At 65.1% G+C, this 20,533-nt stretch overlaps 1 protein-coding gene across 17 annotated transcripts in view; it reads left to right on the top strand.

Moving 5' to 3' along the window:
* The window catches only part of PLEC (plectin), a 165,845-nt gene that overhangs the window by 62,059 nt on the left and 83,253 nt on the right, over nt 1-20,533 (top strand). For 4 of the 17 annotated variants that reach the window (XM_075124833.1, XM_075124830.1, XM_075124832.1 and 1 more), the window contains exon 1: nt 16,955-17,495. The exons of 11 other annotated variants lie outside the window; for them this stretch is intronic. In XM_075124833.1, coding sequence (XP_074980934.1) covers nt 16,970-17,495 — 526 coding nt within the window. In that variant the 5' untranslated portion in view covers nt 16,955-16,969. Of the gene's footprint in view, nt 1-1,003; nt 1,092-16,954; nt 17,496-20,533 lie in introns of those variants that run through there. 2 more of the 17 variants (XM_048836989.2, XM_048836987.2) reach the window with 1 other exon arrangement.

The raw sequence follows: 20,533 nt of genomic DNA, 5'->3' as shown, positions 1-20,533 counted from the left end.
GCTCCCGGGGTAGATGCGCGGGGGGGTTGTGCGGGGGAGGGCCGGCTCCCGGGGTAGATGCGGGGGGTTGTGCGGGGGGGAGGGCCGGCCCCCGGGGTAGGTGCGGGGGGGTTGTGCGGGGGGGAGGGCCGGCCCCCGGGGTAGGTGCGGGGGGGGGTTGTGCGGGGGGGAGGGCCGGCCCCTGGGGTAGATGCGCGGGGGGGTTGTGCGGGGGGGAGGGCCGGCCCCCGGGGTAGGTGCGGGGGGGTTGTGCGGGGGGGAGGGCCGGCCCCCGGGGTAGATGCGGGGGGGTTGTGCGGGGGAGGGCCGGCTCCCGGGGTAGATGCGCGGGGGGGTTGTGCGGGGGAGGGCCGGCTCCCGGGGTAGATGCGGGGGGTTGTGCGGGGGGGAGGGCCGGCCCCCGGGGTAGATGCGCGGGGCGGTTGTGCGGGGGGGAGGGCCGGCCCCCGGGGTAGATGCGCGGGGGGGTTGTGCGGGGGGGAGGGCCGGCCCCCGGGGTAGGTGCGGGGGGGGTTGTGCGGGGGGGAGGGCCGGCCCCCGGGGTAGATGCGCGGGGGGGTTGTGCGGGGGGGAGGGCCGGCCCCCGGGGTAGATGCGGGGGGGTTGTGCGGGGGGGAGGGCCGGCCCCCGGGGTAGGTGCGGGGGGGGTTGTGCGGGGGGGAGGGCCGGCCCCCGGGGTAGATGCGCGGGGGGGTTGTGCGGGGGGGAGGGCCGGCCCCCGGGGTAGATGCGGGGGGGTTGTGCGGGGGGGAGGGCCGGCCCCCGGGGTAGATGCGGGGGGGTTGTGCGGGGGGGGGGCCGGCCCCCGGGGTAGATGCGGGGGGGCTCAGGCTGGGTCGCGGGGGGGGAGGGGGCGGCGCGCCCGGCGCTGCTGCAGTAGCCGGCGCTCGGGATCAATGAATGGGCCGCGGCCCCGGCCCCTGATTGGCTGCCGCGGCCCGGCGGGGCGGGGCGGGGGGCGGAGCCGGGCGGGGCCCCGCCCCCCCGCGGACCGGCCCCGCAGTGCCCGGCAGGACGCGGCCGCAGCCGCTGCCCCGGACCCGCCATGGCCGCGTCCCGCTGCATCCAGCACGAGATCAGCTCGCTGAAAGGTACCGCCCGGCCCCGGGCTCGCCCGGCGGGGCCCGAGCCCCTCGCGGGGCCCGTCCCCTGGCGCCGGCTGCAGCTGGCTCTGGGGTGTGTCTGGGTCTGGCCCGGCTCGGGCCCTGCTGCTGCTGCTCCCGGGGCCGGGGGGGGGGTTCTCCGGCCCTGCCCCACCCCGCCCCGCCCCATGTCTCGGGCCCAGCCCATGTCTCGGCGCTCTGGGGTGCGGGGATCCCCCCGGCGAGGGGTCGCCCCTGGGCACGGTGACGGCCGCGCACCTGCCGGCTGAGCGTCACCGCCCGAGGCGGCCGCGGCTCTGTGCCCGCTTCCGGCACGGCTGCCCCAGCTCTCCCCCAGCTCCGGCCGGCGGGTCGGGGCCCCGGGACCCTCGGCGCCCCCAGACCAGCCCTCGCTGCTGCAGGCTCGCCCCTGCACGGGGTGGTGCCCAGGGGGCTGCTGCCCTGGACCAGAGCCCAGCCTGACTCCGGGCACAGCCCCCCGGCCACACAGGGCACCTGTATCACCGCCCTGGCCCCCAGGTGGAGACTCTGCTCGGGCTGGGCCCAGCCCAGGAGCCTCGGTGCCCCCAGGAGCCTCCCCCAGCGCCAAAGGGGCCGGGGCTGGGCTGGCGTCTTCTGGGCCGTGTGGCCTGGGCCGTTTGCTGATGGCCCCTGCCCAGCTGGCTGGGGCTGCTTGTTGTCACGGCTGGGGGGGTTTCCTGCTGCTGAGGCTGCAGAGGAAGCTGCGTGGAGCAGACTGCAGGGAGCAGGGTGGGGAGCAGAGCGGGCTCTGGCGGGGGGACAGGACGAGGCAGGGGCACCATGTGGAGGGACCCAGCTGTGCTGAGCGGCCGTGCTGGGGGCCGGGGCCTGGCTTGGCCAGGTGTCCCTGTGGAGGTGAGCCGCCCAGCCTGGGAGGCTGAATAAACTCCCCATAGTTCATTAATGGAGAGCCCTTGGGGACCCCCCTCTGACCCAGGCCCCTGTCCTCGGGGCGGCTCTCCCCACTGCACCCCGAGGGGCTGCAGCCGGGCCTGTCTCGGAGACTGGGGGGAATGTCTAGCCTGGGCACCCGCTGGCCCCGGTACAGACACCAGCTCATCCAGCTGTGTCTAGAGAAGGGAGATAGCGTCAAGGACTACGGGTCATAGGGAGGGGAGGTGCTTGGGGTGGCGGGAGGGGGCTGCAGCTCAGGATTGAGAGGCACCGGCGGAGTTGGCAGGGGGAGCCAGGGCTGGGCTAGCAGGGGGCTAGGGGTCAGGGAGCAGAGGGCTAGGCTAGCAGGGGGCTGGGGGTCAGGGAGCAGAGGGCTAGGCTAGCAGAGGGCTGCAGGTTGGGATTGAGTGGCACAGCAGGGCCCTGTGGGCTCTGTTGTTACATAAACACCCAGGCTTGGCTGGAAACGTGCTGGGCCCATCCTGGGGATTGTACTTAGCACGTTGCAGGCTCCAAGCACTGCACGGCCGGTAACGATCGGGCCAGGCGGTGGTGAGCGCCGGCCTTTCCCACTGGCTGCCCTGAGCCAGGCACGGTGGGGGCAGATGTGTCCTGGCTTGTCCCTGTCCCAAAGCCCGGGAGGGGCCCCAGGGCGAGTCCCTGCGGTGGGCAGAGCATGGAGGTGCTTGGGCTGTGCTGCTCAGCGGTTAACGGGCCAGCCCTGGCGCCCCCCACAGGTGAATCTGTGTCAAGCCTCAGCTGCCCTGGAGCAGGCTAGTGGGGGGAGGGGGAGGGGCAGTGCCGAGGGGGAGAAGGGCCCTGCGGGGGATCGTGGCTGTCAGGGTGTGGGTCTCGGGGCTGGTTTGCAGCAGGTGCTCCTGCCCCGGCTGCGATTCGGGTGGGCTGGGCTGGGCTCGATGCTGGGGGCCTGTGCTGCCCTGATGGGCTGTGCCGAGGGGGGAGGGGCTTCTCCTTTGTCTGCCTGGCTGATTTACTGTGAGAATGGGCCGAGTCCCCTGCCAGCTCCAGCCTGATGAATAATCTGGCCCCCACTTGCCACAGCTTCCAGGCCCTTCCTTGGCTCCGGCCACGCTGCCCTCCACAAACAGCCGCTTTGTTCCTGGCTCAGCAGGGAAAGCCCTGGCGCCCCACTCGTTGCTGACTGCAGCGGTCCCAGGCCCTGGAGCAGAGGTGGGGGGAGTGCGCTGGCTAAGTGCCAGGGGTTGTTGCTAACTCTGAAGGGCTTCATGGGGGACTGGCCCATCCCCACAGGGAGCTGGGAACTAGGCTGCAGCCTGCTGGGTGTCTGTCTCCACCGCGAAATCCATCAGTGGGGCCTCTCCTGGGCACAGACTTCCCCGGGCTGGAGGCTGCTGGCTGGGACTGAGGGGCATTGGCAGAGCTGGGGGACCAGGGTAGCAGGGGGCTACGTGTCAGGAGTGAAGAGCATCAGCAGAGCCGTGTCTGGGGAGTACGTTGCATGGCGGGATGGGGGTACCTGCCGGGGGGGGCGACAACTCAGCACTAGAGCGCTCAGCCCCACAGCTGGGCATGGATGCTGGGTCGTTCAGACTGGGCGTGAGCTGTAGGTGGCTAGCACAGGTCATGGGGGTGGGAGTCTGTTGCTTGGACGGTGTCCACACGAGGAGTTGAAGGAGCATAGACAAGGCAGCGTTTGCTCCGGCAGGTGGATAGAAAGTTTGTCGGGCTCAACGGGTAGTGATCAATAGCTCCATGTCTAGTTGGCAGCCGGTATCAAGTGGAGTGCCCCAAGGGTCGGTCCTCGGGCCAGTTTTGTTCAATATCTTCATTAATGATCTGGAGGATGGTGTGGATTGCACCCTCAGCAAGTTTGCAGATGACACTAAACTGGGAGGAGAGGTAGATACGCTGGAGGGTAGGGATAGGATACAGAGGGACCTAGACAAATTGGAGGATTGGGCCAAAAGAAATCTGATGACGTTCAACAAGGACAAGTGCAGAGTCCTGCACTTAGGACGGAAGAATCCCATGCACCGCTACAGACGAGGGACCGAATGGCTCGGCAGCAGTTCTGCGGAAAAGGACCTAGGGGTGACAGTGGACGAGAAGCTGGATATGAGTCAGCAGTGTGCTCTTGTTGCCAAGAAGGCCAATGGCATTTTGGGCTGTATAAGTAGGGGCATTGCCAGCAGATGGAGGGACGTGATCGTTCCCCTCTATTCGACATTGGTGAGGCCTCATCTGGAGTACTGTGTCCAGTTTTGGGCCCCACACTACAAGAAGGATGTGGAAAAATTGGAAAGAGTCCAGCGGAGGGCAACAAAAATGATTAGGGGACTGGAACACATGAGTTATGAGGAGAGACTGAGGGAACTGGGATTGTTTAGTCTACGGAAGAGAAGAATGAGGGGGGATTTGATAGCTGCTTTCAACTACCTGAAAGGGGGTTCCAAAGAGGATGGATCTAGACTGTTCTCAGTGGTAGCAGATGACAGAACGAGGAGTAGTGGTCTCAAGTTGCAGTGGGGGAGGTTTAGGTTGGATATTAGGAAAAACTTTTTCACTAGGAGGGTGGTGAAACACTGGAATGGGTTACCAAGGGAGGTGTGGAATCTCCTTCCTTAGAGGTTTTTAAAGGTCAGGCTTGACAAAGCCCTGGCTGGGATGATTTAATTGGGGATCGGTCCTGTTTGAGCAGGGGGTTGGACTAGATACCTCCTGAGGTCCCTTCCAGCCCTGATCTTCTATGATTCTATGAGACCGGCCAGGTCAGCGTGTGTAACGATGGAGGTTTGTCACAAGACCCAGTAGCTTAGGTAGGGGCTGGTGAAAGGTCACTGGTGGGGGGGCGCCCGGGTCTCTGCCTGCGGGACGCAGCAGCTCCGACGAGCTGATCATAATGGTCCTGCTCGGCTTGAACTGTATAAATAAGGGGGGGAGGGGCCGTTGGCAAATCTGTGTGTGTGGGCAGCCCAACCCTGGGGTTGGGGTCGGGAGTGAGGGGCACCGGCAGGATTGTGGCGGGGGAAGGGCCATGCAGAGTCGGGGCAGGGGGCGCGGGCGGGGGAAGCGCTATGCGGAGTCGGGGCAGGGGGCGCGGGCGGGAGGCAATTACCAGATCTCCAGTTCCCGGTGCCCGTGGTGACCCTCCCGGCTGGGCTCCTGCCTGTCCCGGGCCATAGAGAAACGTCCCGCCTTGGATTGAAACGTGGCCCGCGCTGGAGAAGCTGGGGCGGCCTGGGGATTGTGCGGGCAGGGTCCCCTCGCAGTTGGTATAACTGGTGGCGTGGCCAGGTGGAGCGAGCGGGGGACCGGACATAAAGACGGGTGCCCCCCGCTTGTACTCACCAGGCAGCGCTCCGGGTCCTCGGCAGCGCTGAAGGCCCCCGCCCCCGAAACGCTGCCAAGGAGCCGGAGCGCGTGAAGGCCCCAGCTGGCGAAGACCCGGGGCGCCGCCGGGTGGGTAAAGATTAAAGAGACACCAGTTGCACTCGGGGGGAGCGGCTGCTCCCCCCGGCTACGCTACCGCAGTTCTCCCAGGCTGGCTCTGCCTGGCTCCAGCTGCAGCCTCGGCTCGCGTGGGCCCTTCCCTTCCTGGCCGGGCGAGCCCGCTCACCGTCTGCCCCACGCAGGCCCTTCCAGACTGACGCAGTCGCCCCTTGCTCAGCTCCTGGGGTCCGTCACTACCAGGCAGGTTCTGTAGCCCATGACCCTTCCCCAGCAGCCCCCGTGCCGCGCAGACCCCCGAGCTGGGCCAGGGCCAGCACTTCGCCCCAGAGGTAACGTCCCCTCCCTGCTTCTGCTCGGATCCCAGCTCAGTCCTGGGCACTGGCCGCCTGCCGGCAGTGGCGGGGAGGGAGCCCCCGAGCCAGCAGAGCAGCCCAGGGGGGGCCCTCGCAGTGCAGGGCCATGTGCGTGCCGTGGGTCCCAAAGCCCAGGCCTGTGGGTGCCATGGGGCTGGGAGCCTTCGCAAAAGGTATAACCAACCCCGCCCCGGCAAGGGGCAGTGGGGCGAAGTCTGAATGGGACCTGGGGCTGCGCCCCCTGGGCCTCGCCCTCTCTTCTAGGGTGTCCTGCAGCTGCCCATCACCCCGGTGTCTGAGCAAACTGCGCAGCAGCTATGGGGGGCTCCGGTTGCTCAGCCACGGGGTGGGGAGAGGGGTTCAGATTTCCTGACTGTGCGGGGCTCGTGGTGTGCATGTGTCCGTCAGTGCTAGGGGAGGAAGCATTTGTGGGAGGGTAGGGGGTCCGCTGGGGAGGCGGGGGGGTCTGTTGGGGTTTTGGGGGGATCTGTCAGGGAGGCATGGGGAGCCTGTTGGGGGGTAGGCGGTGTTGGGGGGTACATCTGTCAGAGGTAGTGAGTGTGGGGGGGTCTGTCTGTCAGGGAGGCATGGGGGGGTGTCTGTCATTCGGGCAGTGGAAAGGCCTTTTCGAAGGGGGGCGGTTTGCAGCGTCAGGAGCTGCTCAGCCCCCAGCTGGTCCCGGGTGCCCCTGGGCTCCGGGTCGCCCCCTCCCGGGCAGGGGTCAGGCAGCAGTTACCTGCTCCCAGGTGCAGCGTCCCAGGGCGCTGCTGCCCTCTGCTGTCGGTTGCCAGCACTGCAGGCACGTAGCCTCAAGCCCCATAAACACTAGGGCAGGAGGCTGGAGCTGCCAGTGCATGGGGGAGTTGTGGGGCCTCGGCCCCCTGCCCTGCCTGGGCCAATGGGAACCGCCCCCTGCAGTGACACTCCGGACAATGCATGGCCTGCAGAGACCCACTCCCCACTTCAGCTTCTGAGTCTGCCCCCCGTCCCGACCTGCGCTCGGCCCTCCCGTCTTGGCCTGCTCTTCCCCCCCGCCCGCTATTCCCTCCTCTTGCACAAACAGGACCAGGAATGAGGCCTGTTGGTGATGGAACAAATATTGACCCTGGCAGGCCTGGCTCCTGTGGAGCTGGGAGGTGGGGGGGTATGTGGGGGGGCTCAGTGCTATGGGACTGGCAGCCTGCCCATCTGGGCTCCTTAGAGTGCAGGACCCAGTCCCGTTATCCTGGCGTGAGCAGAGACCCTGAAAGCTGCTTTGCCCGTCCCCCCGGGCCCAGCTCCCTGCAACGTGGCTCTGTCTGGCTTTCCTGGGCTGGGCCGAATGGGGCTTGGCCCCTGGGCCAGGGCAGGTGCTCGGGGGGCTGCAAGTGCTGTGGTGACGGGGGCGAGCCAGCTGTTCTCAGGACCTTGATGGGGTTCAGCTGACAGGTTCTGGGGACAGTAAATGGCTTTGGCTGGCCACAGTGCTCCCTGTGGCATTGGCAGGGTGCTGGGCTAGGAGCCTGGGACCCACGGGCGCTTGTGGACGTGCGCCTGGGGGCGGCAGTGTGGGCAGAGGGCTGGGCTCCATCCCCATAGCCTTCCCGGGCAGCCACATGCCCAGCTCGGGGCAGCAGGGCCGAGGCTGCTCCTGGAGCCCCGTGCCCCAGTGGGCACTGCACGTGGGCAGGGCTGCAGTGCCTCTCATGGGCTCCGCCGTGGGTGGCCAGGGCCCGGCTCCTTCCTCTGGCCGCCGAGCTCTCTCCGGCCTGGGGAAGGACCCCGCGGCGCTACAGACGGGAGATAGTGCAGTCCAGGCAGGGAGCACGTTCCGGGAGCAGCGGCCCGTTAACCCCCTGTAGCCGGGCAAGTGGGGGTTCGTGGGTCACAGGATGTGATGAGCCAGAAATGCAGCGTCTCTGCTCAAGCCAGGGGTTCTAGTGTCTAGCCGAGGTAGGAGTTGACGCTCCAGGCTCGTCTTTGGACGGTGTGCAGGTCCCATTGAGGACAAGGTCTGAGAGGTCAGACCTGGTGGGATCGCGCTGTGAAGGGTTGGCTCATGAGGGACACGGTGTTTTGCGGCTCTTGATCATTTCCTGTGCGAGTTCGTTGGGGAGCTTAGTGATTGTCTGGTTTCACCCGCACAGCTGCTGTTGGGGCCCTCGGTGCCCGGGATAAGGTACGCACGCGTTGTGACAGGCCGTGTAGGACCCCTGGATCTCAAGAGGTGTGTTGTGGGGAGGTTGATCATCAGAGCAGTGGAGATACGCGGTCGGAAAGTTTTGCGTGGCCTGTTCTAGCTGGGCCTGCTGATACTGAGTTGGTGCGTCTTGGTCTGCGGGGAGCGTTGAAGGACAGAGGAGGTGGTGGTCCGCGTGTGGTCCCCACTATGTCGGGGTTGTCATGGTGGAAGGATACCCTCTATGGGTTCCACTGTGGGGGGCAGGTGATACCTAGGGGTGTGCGGTTGGAGGGCTCTTTGTTGTCCTGTATTGAAACTGGATTTCTCCATCCGATTTCCTGCTGGGCTGGAGTTTTCTGCTTCGGGGAAGGCACATTCAAGTGCTGTATTGACAGGTTTCAGAGTAACAGCCGTGTTAGTCTGTATTCGCAAAAAGAAGAGGAGGACTAGTGGCACCTTAGAGACTAACCAATTTATTTGAGCATGAGCTTTCGTGAGCTACAGCTCACTTCATCGGATGCATTCACAGTATGTTTCCAGAGTACGCATCCGATGCAGTGAGCTGTAGCTCAGGAAAGCTCATGCTCAAACAAATTGGTTAGTCTCTAAGGTGCCACAAGTTCTCCTTTTCTTCAAGTGCTATAAAAAGTGACCGTGGACTTTCTCCTCCAGCCCTTCTGTGGGAAATGAGAGACTGGGGGTGCCTGGGTCTGTGGGGGTAGGTGGGGCGGATTGGTGTATACAGCTGTTGGGGGGGGTTACTGGGTCTGTGGGGGTCAGTGAGTGGGGGTTGGTATGTACAGATGTCGGGGGTTACTGGGTCTGTGGGGGTAGGTTGGGGGATTGGTGTGTACAGGTGTCGGGGGGTTACTGGGTCTGTGGGGGTAGGTGAGGGGCATCAGTATGTGTCACGGGGTCCCCGGGCGATGCTCTGGAACTGCTCCATACGAAGCTAGGCAGGACTCTGGGGGAGCCTCCTCTCTCTGAGCAGACTGCCTCTAGGGCAAGAAGCTTCCATCTTCCTGGGTCTGACCTCGGAGCATTCAGCATCCTCTGCCCCACTGGGTGGGCTCCTGGGGCAGCCAGAGGGCCCTGCATCCCAACTCTGCAGTCAGATGTGACTCTCAGCCAGCCGGGAAAACAGGTTTATTAGTCGACAGGAACACAGCATAGAACAGAGCTTGTTAGCACAGAAATCAGTGATTTTCAGCCAAGTCCATTCTGGGGGGGAGGGGAGCCCAGAGCCAGGCCTCTGGTCCTCCCTCTGAGCCCCAGGCCCCTGCCCAGCCCCTTGCTCCACCTCCAGGCCCAGAGTCACCTGGTCGCATTCCCTTCCTGGGTCTCAGGGTACGAAGGGGTGGTCACAGCATCCGAGCAGGCAGCTGGAGCAACTCCCATAAAAGTCACACATGGTTGTTCGCACCACCTAGACACTGGTGCGATACACAGGGAAACTGAGGCAGACACGGCATTCATGCAAAACAGTAAGACTCACATACAACATAAGAAGGGAAGGTCCCCACTTTGTCACATCTCTCCCCCCTTCAAGATCAAACTGAGCGGGGTCACTGTAGCCAGTGTTACCAGATTTGCCCATTACTTTGGGGTATGCTCATTTATTAGGATTATTCTTTGGGGTGGGGAGTTCTGTAATTCTATCAACGTACTACTTGTGTTCTCATACGGCGCTCTGCTTCTCGCTGCTGCAAGTCCCCTCCCAATGGAGCTATCCTGCAGGACCTAGGTTCCCCAGGGCCGGGTTCTTCCAGCCCCAGAATCAGATATGCGCGCACGCACACACAGAGTCTGAGTGGACTGGGTCGAGCAACACTTCCAAGCTGCCACCCTCATATGTCCCAGGTTCAGCACGTCCCTATCCCCACTTTCACATTACCGTTGTTCTGGTCGTAACCCACCGGATGAGCAAACCTCACAGGATTTTGGGGCGCTGCAGGGATCTTAGGTAAGGGGAGCGTTGCTGCAGAGTAAATGGGGAAGCCAGAAACACAAAAGAGTAAAGTTCAGAGACAGAGAAGCAACCAGCTTAACCATAAAAGTTGTTTGTTGAATAATAGTGATAACCACACAAGGAGAGCCTAAACAAACATTACAGTTACGTTATTAAAGGTTACAAAAGTCACATATAGAAAACTATACCTGCCTGAGGTAGAAAAGAAAACAGAGAGAGCTGGGATCTCACCAACTTTCATGAAGCTTGAACGGGTCGGGGGTCCCAGGTGGGGGTAGCTAAGGGTCCGGAGACAGGCAGAGCCCCCCGCACGATCAGTCAGGAGAAGATGAGGTCCCAATGGAACGGATGCACACTTTGGATCCAGGCATCAGAACATGGACTTGAGCATGGGTCGGGGTTTGTGTAGGGAAAGAACAAGGGTTCAAGGGAGCACACTAGATTTGTTTATGGGTAAACTGATGGCTCAAGTATCCGAGGGGTAGCCGGGTTAGTCTGGCTCTGTAAAAGCGGCAGAGTGTCCTGTGGCACCTTATAGACTAACAGACGAATTGGAGCATGAGCTTTCGTGGGTGAATCCCCACTTTCGTATTCACCCACGGAACAGGACTCTTTGATGACTCAAGGGTTTTCTTTAGGCTAGACAATAGGGGCTGATCGTTCCTGGCTATGGGTGGTGTTTTCTTCCAGGGAGCTCCCAATGCAGTTAGGCAGCTTCAGTATTTTGGATACCAATCAAGGATTTATTACTAGAATTGGTCTGATAACTGCTGAGCTGGGTCTGTGCAGGCGTGGGTTCGTTAACATCTGGAGCAGAGATCCCCCATCATGCAGTGCTTCCCTGCTTTCCTGGTCCCAGAGTTCCCCGGAGTCTCTGTTCTCCAATCTGTATGCTAATGGAGATGCCTCCCTGTCCCATCTTCGATGCAAATGAGCCTAGGGGAGTTTCCTTAATCCTGTCACCCTTGTCAGGAGGGGTCTAGGTGTGTCTCCCACTGCCCTTCACTGCTCTCTACAAGTCTTTTCTCTGATCGGTTTTGGTTCAGGCTGGGGTGGGGAGGGTCCTTCATGAGTCGGAAAGGCTGGATACTGCACCCTGGTTCTCCAAGAACACAGAGCTGACTGGTATCACCAATAACCTGGGGAAGTTCAGGCCCCCCTCTCCGGGACAAAGCATCAGCTAGAACATTTGCGCTTCCCTTAACGTGGACCACCTCCGTCTCATAATCCTGGCAGGACAGGCTCCACCTCAGGAGCTCTGCGATTGGCCCCTCTCATCTGGTGCAGCCATGGCAGGGCGAGTGGTCTGGGTACACAGTGAAGTGCCGCCCAAATAGGTCCGGCTGCAGCCTTTTAGGAGCCCACCCCAGTGCCGGGCATTCCCTCTCTATGGCCGCATAGCACTGCTCCCGGGGCAGCAGCTTCCTGCTCAGGTACATGATGGGGTTTCTCTCCCCCTTTGCATTGGCCTGCCTCGGCACCGTGCTCAGCCCCATGTGTGGGGCATTGGTGAACGCCATAAAGGGCTTGTCAAAGTCTGGGTTTCCCAGCACTGGGCCTTTGTCCAGATCCTCCTTCAGTGAGCAGAGAGCCCTCTGGCACTGCCTGGTCCAGACCAGCTTGTCTGGCTTCCCCTTCTTGCACAGCTCAATGATGGGAGCTGACACAGAGCTAAAGTGGGGCACGACCCTCTGGTAGTGCCCCGCCATTCCAATAAAGGCCTGGGCCTGTTTCGTACTCCGGGGAGCAGGCCAGTTTCTGATCGCCCCCACCTTGGCTGGCTGTGGCTTTAGGCAGCCTCTCCCCACCTTGTGGCCTGGGTACGACACCTCTGCCATCCCCACCTTGCACGTCCCAGCTTTTACAGTCAGCCATGCATCCTGGAGGCGACCCAGACCCCTCTTCACCTGGGACACCTGGTCCTCCCAGGTCTGGCTTACGACACAAATATCATCAATGTACATTGGGGTAAAATTCTCCATCCCCCTCAGTAACTGATCCATCTGGTGCTGGTAGGTGACCGGTGCCTCCTTGAGGCCGAAAGGTAGGACCAGGGACTTGAACAGCCCCAAGGGGTGACAAAAGCAGGTTTCAACCTGGCATCTGGATCCAAAGGCTCCTGCCAGTACCCTTTGGTGAGATCTCTGGTCATGGGGTAACGAGTCGTCCCCTTCCCCCCGCCCCCCCCCAACTTGTCTAGGATCTCATCAGGCCTAGACACGGGCAGGTACTAGACATGGTAATAGCACTGAGCTTCTGATAGGCCTCACAGAATCGGATTGACCCGTCTTTCCTGGGAGAGGCCTCTGGGGCTGGTGGGTGGCTGGCCCACCCCTAAAGCCAGCATGTCTCTCACCTCCCCCTCCAGGGCCTGGTCTGTGTTCTGAATGGGGAACACCTGATTGAAGGGCCGGCTCCCATCTCCACCCAGTGGACAGCCGGGTTAGTGAGCCCAGGCCGGCTGGAGAACAGCTGTGGGTGCGAATGCAGCGTCTCTCAGCAGGCAGGGGTGAGCTGGTCAGAGAGGGGAACTGATTCCAGCAAGGGGCCGGCTCCTTTCTCAGGGAAGAGACCCACCAGGGAAGTCTGTCCACCACCAGGGGATCCTCTCCCTTTTTCCCCTGGCCACACATGGCCAGGACCAGCCTCTCCCTATCACAGTACAGCTCCACCATGTTGACCTGGTCCCCTTGGTGGCTGTGAGCCCGACTGGGCAGTTCCACCACATTGTTCTCCTCATTCAGCTGCTGGATGACCTTGTAGGGTCCGTCCCAGGCAGCTGGGAGCTTATTCTTCCTCACCGGGACGAGACCCCTCACTTGGTCCCGGTTCCATAGGCCGAGCAGTCGTACCAGACCTTCTGCCTCCCTTGGGCCCTGGCTAGGTTCTCCCTGGCCGGACCCATGAGCTCCCCGAGCTTTTCCCAGAAAGTCAGTCCATGCTCCAGCACTGATTCTCCATCGGGGATACCTTCCCCTCCCATCCGTCCCACACCAAGCCCAGGGCCACCTTCTGAAAAGGCTCCTCTATGAAAGGCAGGTGTCCCAAGGCTGCTTTACCCTGCCCCTGCATCCCCTGCCCCTCCATGCGCTTCCCACAGTGAGTCCGCCCAGGCGGGGTCCTGGGGAAGCCAGAGGGTCCTGCCCCCCAACTCCGCAGTCAGACGTGACTCTCAGCCAGCCAGTAAAACAGAAGGTTTATTAGGCAACAGGAACGCAGCATAGGGGCAGAACTTGTTAGCACAGAAATCAGTGACTTTCAGCCAAGTTCATCAGGGGCGGGGGGCAGAGACGGGGCTTTGGTTCTCCCCCTGAGTCCCAAGCCAGCCAAGACTGACTCCCTTCCAGCTGCCTGACCCCTGCCCTGCCCTTTGTCTCCTTCCCGGGCCAAGAGTCACTTGGTTACATCCCCCTCCTGAGTCTCAGGTGAGGAAGGGGTGGCCTGCAGCTGGAGCAGCCTCCGCAAAAGTCTCACACACTTATTCCCACCACCTAGACATTGGTACAATACACAGGGAAACTGAGGCACACACAGCATTCATGTAAAACTGTAAGACTCACAAACAACATAACAAGGGAGAATCCCCACTTCGTCACAGTATGTACAGCTGTTGGGTTACTTGGGTTTGTGGGGGATCAGTGTGGGGGGATCGGTGTGTACAGCTGTCGGGGGGCGTTACTGGGTCTATGGGGGTAGGTGTGGGGAGATCGGTGTGTACAGCTGTTGGGGGGGTTACTCGGTCTGTGGAGGTAGGTGGGGGGGATGGGTGTGACCAGCTGTCGGGGGGGTCAGTTACTGGGTCCGGGGGGTAGGTGGGGGGGATCGGTGTGTACAGCTGTCGGGGGGGGTTACTGGGTCTGGGGGGGTAGGTGGGGGGGATCGGTGTGACCAGCTGTCGGGGGGGGGCGGTTACTGGGTCTGGGGGGGTAGGTGGGGGGGATATGTGTGACCAGCTGTTGAGGGGGGGGCGGAGGTTACTGGGTCTGTAGGAGTAGGTGGGGGGGATCGGTGTGACCAGCTGTCGGGGGGGCGGTTACTGGGTCTGTAGGAGTAGGTGGGGGGGATCGGTGTGACTAGCTGTTGGGGGGGGCGGAGGTTACTGGGTCTGTGGGGGTAGGTGTGGGGGGATCGGTGTGACCAGCTGTCGGGGGCGGAGGTTACTGGGTCTGTAGGAGTAGGTGGGGGGGATCGGTGTGACCAGCTGTTGGGGGGGGTGGTTACTGGGTCTGTAGGAGTAGGTGGGGGGGATCGGTGTGACCAGCTGTCGGGGGGGGCGGTTACTGGGTCTGTGGGGGTAGGTGGGGGGATCGGTGTGACCAGCTGTCGGGGGCGGAGGTTACTGGGTCTGTGGGGGTAGGTGGGGGGGATCGGTGTGACCAGCTGTTGGGGGGGGCGGTTACTGGGTCTGTGGGGGTAGGTGGGGGGGATCGGTGTGACCAGCTGTCTGGGGGGGGGTGGTTACTGGGTCTGTAGGAGTAGGTGGGGGGGATCGGTGTGACCAGTTGTCTGGGGGGGGCGGAGGTTACTGGGTCCGGGGGGTAGGTGGGGGGATCGGTGTGACCAGCTGTTGGGGGGGGCGGAGGTTACTGGGTCCGGGGGGTAGGTGGGGGGGATCGGTGTGACCAGCTGTCGGGGGCGGAGGTTACTGGGTCTGTGGGAGTAGGTGGGGGGGATCGGTGTGTACAGCTGTCGGGGGGGGTTACTGGGTCTGTGGGGGTAGGTGGGGGGGATCGGTGTGACCAGCTGTTGGGGGGGGGCGGTTACTGGGTCTGTGGGGGTAGGTGGGGGGGATCGGTGTGAGCAGCTGTCGGGGGCGGAGGTTACTGGGTCTGTGGGGGTAGGTGGGGGGGATCGGTGTGACCAGCTGTTGCGGGGGGGGGGGGAGTTACTGGGTCTGTAGGAGTAGGTGGGGGGGATCGGTGTGACCAGCTCTCTGGGGGGGGCGGTTACTGGGTCTGTAGGAGTAGGTGTGGGGGATCGGTGTGACCAGTTGTCTGGGGGGGCAGTTACTGGGTCTGGGGGGGTAGGTGGGGGGGATCGGTGTGACCAGCTCTCTGGGGGGGGCGGTTACTGGGTCTGTAGGAGTAGGTGTGGGGGATCGGTGTGACCAGTTGTCTGGGGGGGCAGTTACTGGGTCTGGGGGGGTAGGTGGGGGGGATCGGTGTGACCAGCTCTCTGGGGGGGGCGGTTACTGGGTCTGTAGGAGTAGGTGTGGGGGATCGGTGTGACCAGTTGTCTGGGGGGGCAGTTACTGGGTCTGGGGGGGTAGGTGGGGGGGATCGGTGTGACCAGCTCTCTGGGGGGGGCGGTTACTGGGTCTGTAGGAGTAGGTGTGGGGGATCGGTGTGACCAGTTGTCTGGGGGGGCAGTTACTGGGTCTGGGGGGGTAGGTGGGGGGGATCGGTGTGACCAGCTCTCTGGGGGGGGCGGTTACTGGGTCTGTAGGAGTAGGTGTGGGGGATCGGTGTGACCAGTTGTCTGGGGGGGCAGTTACTGGGTCTGGGGGGGTAGGCGACTCCTCCGCTCTGTGCGGCCAGGACCGGTGTAGACCCTGTGTCTCGGCTGCCCGGCTGATGGGGCTGGAGCCTGGGGGTGGGGGGCAGTGCTCTCCGTCAGGGGCTGGTCCCGGAATGGTGTCCCGGGAGGGCTGGGGCCCTGGCAGCTGACCTCTTCCCTCCCCACCCCCCCGCCATGGGGTCCGGCCCAGCATTGCAGCGGGAGGGGGTCTGGTGCTGCAAGTGGGGCCTCCACAAAGGGGCGTCCGAGCTGCTCTGTGCAGAGCTTGGCGCTTCCCGTGTCCCCCATGCATAGACTGGGCGAGGCCGGGGAGATGGGGGTGCAGAACCTTTGCCTTGTGGGGCAGGAGGCCCTGGGTGCTGGCTCTAGGGCTGGGCCACGTAACCACCCCGGTGACCGGCTGGCTGCTCGCGAGGTGTCTTCCCAGGGTGCTGAGCCGGGCTTGGGGCGCTTTGCCCCCTTTGCTCCAGGGCGGCCGGGTGTGTGCTCGGCTGCAGGCGGGGAGCGGGGCCTAGCAGCTAGAGCAGGGGCTGGGCACCAGGTTTCTGTTTCTGGCTCTGGCCTGCTGTGTGCTGCTGGGCAGGTCCTGTCCCTGCCCGGTGCCTCAGTTTCCCCTCAGTGCAGTGGTGACTCCTCCAGGGGGCTGCGTGGCTAGTGGGGTGCTGTGAGCACTGGCTGGGGGACTTGGTCAGTCTGGGCCCCACAGCCCAGGTGCTGTTTCCTGGCCTGTCAGCCCAAGAGAGCAACTCCTCTCCCACACGAAACGGGCTGGCATGGAAATGGTTAAAGCCGGCCAACGCCCTCCTTCCCTGGCCTCCCGGGCAGGGGGCCAGGAATGACTGGGATGTGCCTGCTGGGGGGCAGGGCTGGGGCCAGCCGGCTGGAGCCCATGGGGCCCAGAACCAGGCAGGCTGCCCTGGGCATGGAAATGCAGCCTGGCCTCTCACGTCCAGCCCGGCTGGCCCCATGCCCTTGTGCCCAGGCTCGGCCCCTGGCCGGATCCCCACGTTCCCAGCCGGACCCGTCTGACCCGTTCGCCTTTGCAGTTGTGTGCAGTGGAAAGCAAAGCGCTGGGTGCCTGCCCGCCCCCTCTCCCCCAGCCCCACGCTCCCCTCACCCCGCCCCACTTGTGGGAAACTGGAGGGGAAACTATGATGAAACTCCTGGCCAGAGCAGAGCCGGCAAATCTGGTGGCTTCCTCTCTTCCCTTCTCTTCTCCCCCCTCCCCCCGCCCTGTGGTCAGGAGGGCGTGTGGTGCCCGGGAGGGGCTGCTGGGTCCGCGCCCCCCCCATGCCCATATCCGCGTGTGTGTCACGGCCAGGGAGTGAGCGGGCATGCCCCCCCGTGCCTGAGCGGGGGTGGAGCTGCTGTCACTCGCCAGCGCGCTCCGGCTGCTCCGGCTGCTCGGTCTGAGCCAGGCCGGGAGGGAGGCTGCTCCGGCTGCCTCTGCCGAGAGGGCTGCCCGCCCCACGCCGTGCCCCGCGCCCCGCGCCGTGCCCCTCGCCGCGCCCCGCCCGCCATGGTGGCAGGGATGCTGATGCCGCTGGAGCGGCTGCAGGCCATCTACGAGCTGCTCTTCCGCGAGGGCGTGATGGTGGCCAAGAAGGACAAGCGGCCGCAGAGCTTCCACCCGCAGCTGCCCGGCGTCACCCACCTGCAGGTGACGCGGGCCATGGGCTCGCTCCGGTCGCGGGGCCTGGTGCGCGAGACCTTCGCCTGGCGCCACTGTTACTGGTACCTGACCGACGAGGGCGTCGGCCACCTGCGCCGGTACCTGCACCTGCCGCCCGAGATCGTGCCCGCCTCCTTGCAGCGCACCCGGCGCCCCCCGGACATGGCCGCCCGGCGCCCCCCGGACACGGCCGCTCGGGTGCAGACGGTGCCGGGCCTGGCCAGCTGCCCCCCCAAACGCCAGGCGGACGGTGAGGAGGGCGGGGGCTCGCGCCAGGCGTACCGCAGGAGAGAGGAGACCCGGGAGCAGCACGTGGAGGCCGCCTCGGCGGGGGGAGTGTCCAGGCCGGCCCCGGGACCCAGCCCTGCCCCAGGTTAGCGACCCGCCCCTTGCCGGAGGGGGCAGCGTGCTCTGGGGGGGGAGGGGGGCGTGTGGGGCCGGGTCCTGCCCCCCAGAGGGAGCAGTGCTGGGCGGCCGGGGCAGCTGTGTTCATTCATTCGGGTGGGGGGAGCCGGCAGCTGGAGCCGGCTTTGTTCGAGCCAGTGATGCTGGGTGGGAGGGGGCATGGCCGTGGCCTCTCCTGGGGAGGGGGGGTCACCCTCCGCTGGGGCCTGTGGGGTGTCTGAATGCCGGGGGGGGCGGGGCTTGGCAGAGCAGTGGGCATGGTGCCTGCCTTGGCCAGACCCGGGGCTGCCCTTAACCCTTTCCCAGCCAGTCCGTGCGAGACGGGAGCTCTGGCTTGCCCCGATGGACAGCAGGCAGGCCTCCCACGCGCCCAGCCCCCCCAGTCGGGCCTGGCTTGCCAACAGGTGCAGGGCCCCGTGCTGTCCTTGGCCATCGTCTCCCCGTCGTCCTCCGGCTGTTGCGGTCTGCTGCCGAGGTCAGAGGCAGCCCCAGGGAGAGGGACCCCGACTCTCCGCCTGTGGGGCCCGCTGCAGGCAGCGTTTGGAGAGACCCCTGGGGATGCTGCCAGGCCCAGGTCCCATGGCGGTTGTGGGTCAGAGGCTTTGTCCGGCCTGCCGCAGGCCCTGCAGGGCTGGGGGATGGCCGCACGCAGCCCACCTGGGCTGCACGGGGGGTGGGGGAGCCTGCTGGCGCTCTGGGTGCGGGGCCCTCCGTCCCGTCAGGCGTTTGGGCAGCGTGGGGTCACGCAGCATGGGCTGTGAGTTGTGCCCATCCCAGCAGTGGGTCCCTGCCCAGGGACTGCTCCCTGAGACTGCACCCTCGGCCCGTGGGTGGCACAGAACTGGGGGGGGCCAGGCTCACGCCGGGTAGGGGTCCCAAGCCAGGAGCCTGTGCGGAGTGGCTGGGGGATGGGCTGGGGCCGGTGGCTTGCCAGGTGTGCAGCCTGTCTGGGCTGGTGGGCTAATGCCACAGCCGGTCTGCAGGGGGGGGCACAGGCATCTGACCAGCCAGCGAGGGTGCTGCTCCGGGGGCAGGGTCAGTGCTGGCCGGTGCCTGCTAGTCCTGCCCGTCCTCATGCTGGGGCTCCCGCCCCACCCAGCCAGCACCTGCCCCTGGCTCTGCCCTGTGGGCGCATGGGGCAGGCTGCCCTCCCTGTTTAGGGCCCGTTGTGTGGGCTAGCTGCACCCCACCCCCCTCCCCTGGCTCCTGCGGTGGGAGGGGAGGGGGCAGAGGCCATGGGGGACAAGGGCCTTCAGGGGACGGAGAAGGGGCAGGAGAAGGGTGTTCGCTTCTCAGGGTGGGCATCCGCCAGCCGGGGGCTGCAGCCAGGGGGGTGAGCGGCACGTTTGCACCACCTGGGGCTCGTCCCTGCCCGCCGGAGCCTCGCCTGCGGCACCCTGACCAGGCTGGTGTGGTCGCTTCGGGCGCTGGAGACCAGAGCCCACGTCCGATGCGGGGCCCAGGGCAGGCCCCCAGCTCTCTGGACGGGCCCCGATGGCCGGACAGCCTGTGCGGCGGGAGGGGCTGGGCTATGGCCCTGTGCCCGAAGGGGTGGGGGTGTGTGTGTGTGTGTGTGGGGGGGGTGATCCCAGGTCCCTTCGCAGTCGCCCCCCACCCCCTTCAGCCTGCTCCCAGCCACCTGCTGCTCTGCTCCGTGCCCGCCCGCGATCCCCTGGCCACGCTGCGGAGCCCAGGGGGACCCGTGGAGACGTGGCAGCAGGTCGCTGGAGGAGGGGGCTGGTGTCCTGCTGCCCCATCCCCCTCTTGCCCTCCCCGAGGCCCCGGCCCTGCTGCATGTGGGGTGACTCAGCCTTGCTGCTGGCCGAGCACCTCGGCTCCAAGTTTCCACCAGGAAACGCGCGGCGCTGGCCTGTTCCTGGGGCCTGAGTCAGCCGCAGCTCCTGGGCTGTGGCCTTGGGCTCCCGGCTCCCTGCCAGGCCAGCCTGGCCCCCATGTCCGGGGGGGGGGGGGGGGGGGGCTGGGTGGGTCAGCTGGGCCTGCTGCTCCCCACCCGGCCCTGCCCCGGCTCTGGCAGGTAGCGCCCCGCCCTGCCCGCAGCTGCTCTGCAGGGACAATGGGCTCATTGTCCAACAGCTGCCGGCGCAGGCGTCTTCCCTGCCATGCTAAGCCGCTCCCCAGGCGGGGCTGAGTCACCCCCCCCATGCGCTGTCCTGCCCCACAGGCCTGGGCTCCGCCCCACGGCTCTGCCCATGGCCCAGGGCTCCACCTCTCGCCCCCAGCTCTCTGTCCTGCCCCACAGCCCTGGGCTCCGCCCCACAGCCCTGGGCTCCACCCCTCACCCCACGGCTCTGTCCACGGCCCTCAATGCTGACCCATGGCCCTGCCCCCCCATGGCTGTGCCCACCCCCAGCTTGCTTATGGCTGTGCTGTTAGCCTGGCACTGTGCAGGCGGGCGCGCTGGGTCGGAAGGTTGCCATGGGGAGGGCAGCTGGGTCTCTACCCGCAGGGGGAGGGGTGAAAGCGGGGCAAGAGCTGGCCTTCTCCGGGGGCCACGCAGGGCAGGGGGCTCCTTCATGCTCTCCCATAGCCCGGCCTTTTGCAGGTGTGGGAGGGGGTCTCCGGCGTCTGGGACCCTCCAGCCCTGTTTTCATAGAGAGGAGGGGGTTCAGCGCGAGAGCCAGGGCCCCAGGGTCTGCTCCTTGCTGAGATCCCCGGGGTGGGTCCAGGGCCAGAGGGCTCCGGGGTCAGGTGAGGAGAGGGCAAAGCGCCAGGCTTGGCACTGAGTGCTCCAGGACAGCTCGGACAGGCGCTGCCCCAGGGTGGAGTCTGCTGGAAGGGGGCCAAACGACCAGCTCCAGCCCTCAACACCTCTGCCCAGCGCTGGGGGGGTGAGCGCCCGCTGTGCCCAGCTGCCCCGGGGCCCGTAGGAGCTGGGTCCTCAGCGGGTTGCTCCAGGTGCTGTAATTCCCACGCGCTGCCCTGGCTGGAGCCGCAGCAGGCCGAGGCCCCCCAGCCCCACACAGGCGCCGGTGCTGGGCATGTGGA

This window comes from Caretta caretta, chromosome 2 (genome assembly GCF_965140235.1).
Source record: "Caretta caretta isolate rCarCar2 chromosome 2, rCarCar1.hap1, whole genome shotgun sequence".
Classification (NCBI taxonomy): Eukaryota; Metazoa; Chordata; order Testudines; family Cheloniidae; genus Caretta; species Caretta caretta.
This window is presented reverse-complemented; position numbering and strand designations above follow the sequence as displayed.